Genomic DNA, 1,784 nt, shown 5'->3' with positions numbered 1-1,784 from the left:
CCCCGCCGCGACAAGGCCTGGACCCGGGAGGGATTTGTTGCAACCCTAGCGTATTTTCGTGTGGCAGCGTAAGTACCTACGCTGGCGGCGGCATCGCGCGACATCAAAGGCGATTCCTTACTGTAGGAAATAATGGTAATACTGTGGTACTATTATCTAACGCAAATTATAAATACATACCTACATAATATGATTTTAACCAAAACCATGGACTAATAAAAATATATATATTACCTAACTATATTTATTTGTACTTAGTTATACATTTTTTATGTAAGTAAGTACTTAGGTAATATTTAGATTCGAGGAAATTTTAAGAATAAAAATGAAAAGGATTAACAATTGAATTTATTTCTCATTTTTACAGAAATACAACTATACTTACAGTTATAAAAGTTAACTAAATTAATCTAATAGCGGCTCGCCAGCCACAATAGAACTTTCAATTCCGCAATGGTCTTCTCCGCGTAAGATTTTGAAGAATCCATTATCTCCCCAGTCCGAATTCCAAGAGTTTGCAATAAGCCAATATTTGTTTCCATTTTCAACTCCCCAGCCCATAATTTTAATAGCGTGTCCGCCCAGCGCATCTCCTATCGTATGTTTGTAAACTCCACTCTTATAAGTCAGCAAATCGGAGTAAACTGTAAACGCTCCTTCAACTGGCCCATTCTTGTAAATTTCAGCTTTAATATGATCTTCTCCACCGCGAATGGAATAAACGTGCTTGCCGTAACGTTTGTCGGATTTATAAGCAGTGTCGTAGGGTTTCTTACACGCCCTTTCACATTTAGGAGTTTTAGTGTCGCCGCTGCAAGGCATTCTATCACCGGGCACGTGGTGCTCGCACGGGGGGATCTCATAAGGCAAACAGCCCTGACTTGAATTATAATTACCTCCAGATACGATGCCGAAGTGTTTCCAGTACTCCCAGGCGAGGGTTGGCATGCCGCCGTTACAACCGAGACCGCAGATGGGACAGCAACTCAATAAATCTTCAGCAGAAAAATGGAAGTGCTTCGTCCCGTTTGAGTAAATGCAGTAGCGATCCGTCATAGCTTCCACGGCACCGAATGCCCAACAGCTGCCGCAGGATCCCTGATCTCTTATTTCGTTTAAAGTGGGACAGTTTGGCCATTTGTCTCTGGGGTCAAAATTTTCTGGCAGGTCGCGTATGAGTTCAGCATCATGTTCGACGGATGTCAATCTAGATATAAACTTATCTTTCAACGCCCCCATCAGTTTCTTTATAGTATCGAATGTTGTATGTATCGGAAAGTTGCGACCGGCCAGCCATGACTTTTGTTGCCTGTTGATGATGTTGATGAAGTCATCGGAGAGAGGTTCGGGTAGAATTGCCGATGATAATGCTAAAAAGCACGCGAGCACAAGTATCGATGAGTGAAAATTCATTTTCACTATTTATTGTTCTCGATAGGTTGATGTACGCGCAACGAGAGCGAGCGTTGCGCATCGACTGGCCGTAGCCCGCGCGGAGTACAGAGACTAGCTTATGCGCTAAATGACTTGTAATTGCGTCGGACCATGCGATATGACGATGAAACAATGGTTGACCGCATGTCGAAGGTTAATCACATCTATCACTAAGAACTCAATAACGACATTAAACAAACAAATTGTACCACAAGGCAGATAAATAAGCAAATATTCTGTTTTAATTTGTTTTCCGGTACAGAATTTTATTATGATAATGAGCGAGGGTAGCGGTCATTAGCACTGTTGACAGTTTACACTCTGTTTGCTTTATTCATACATATTAATTT

At 41.6% G+C, this 1,784-nt stretch overlaps 1 protein-coding gene across 1 annotated transcript; it reads right to left on the bottom strand.

Annotated features, from left to right (window-relative positions):
* Nucleotides 1-330: 330 nt before the first annotated feature.
* CtsB (Cathepsin B) lies at nt 331-1,504 on the bottom strand. Its single transcript, XM_090104697.1, has one exon. It carries the CDS (start codon nt 1,411-1,413, stop codon nt 406-408), a length of 1,008 nt encoding a protein of 335 aa, XP_089960823.1. The 5' UTR covers nt 1,414-1,504; the 3' UTR covers nt 331-405.
* Between the last annotated feature and the right edge of the window lie 280 nt (nt 1,505-1,784).

This window comes from Colias eurytheme, chromosome 8, assembly GCF_061535395.1.
Source record: "Colias eurytheme isolate Ceu_HAF_F1 chromosome 8, ilColEury1 Martin Lab GWU primary, whole genome shotgun sequence".
Taxonomy (NCBI): domain Eukaryota; kingdom Metazoa; phylum Arthropoda; class Insecta; order Lepidoptera; family Pieridae; genus Colias; species Colias eurytheme.
This window is presented reverse-complemented; position numbering and strand designations above follow the sequence as displayed.

What these genes read in the sequence shown, in the direction of transcription:
- CtsB (XM_090104697.1), bottom strand. Translation starts at nt 1,413, where the DNA reads ATGAATTTTCACTCATCGATACTTGTGCTCGCGTGCTTTTTAGCATTA.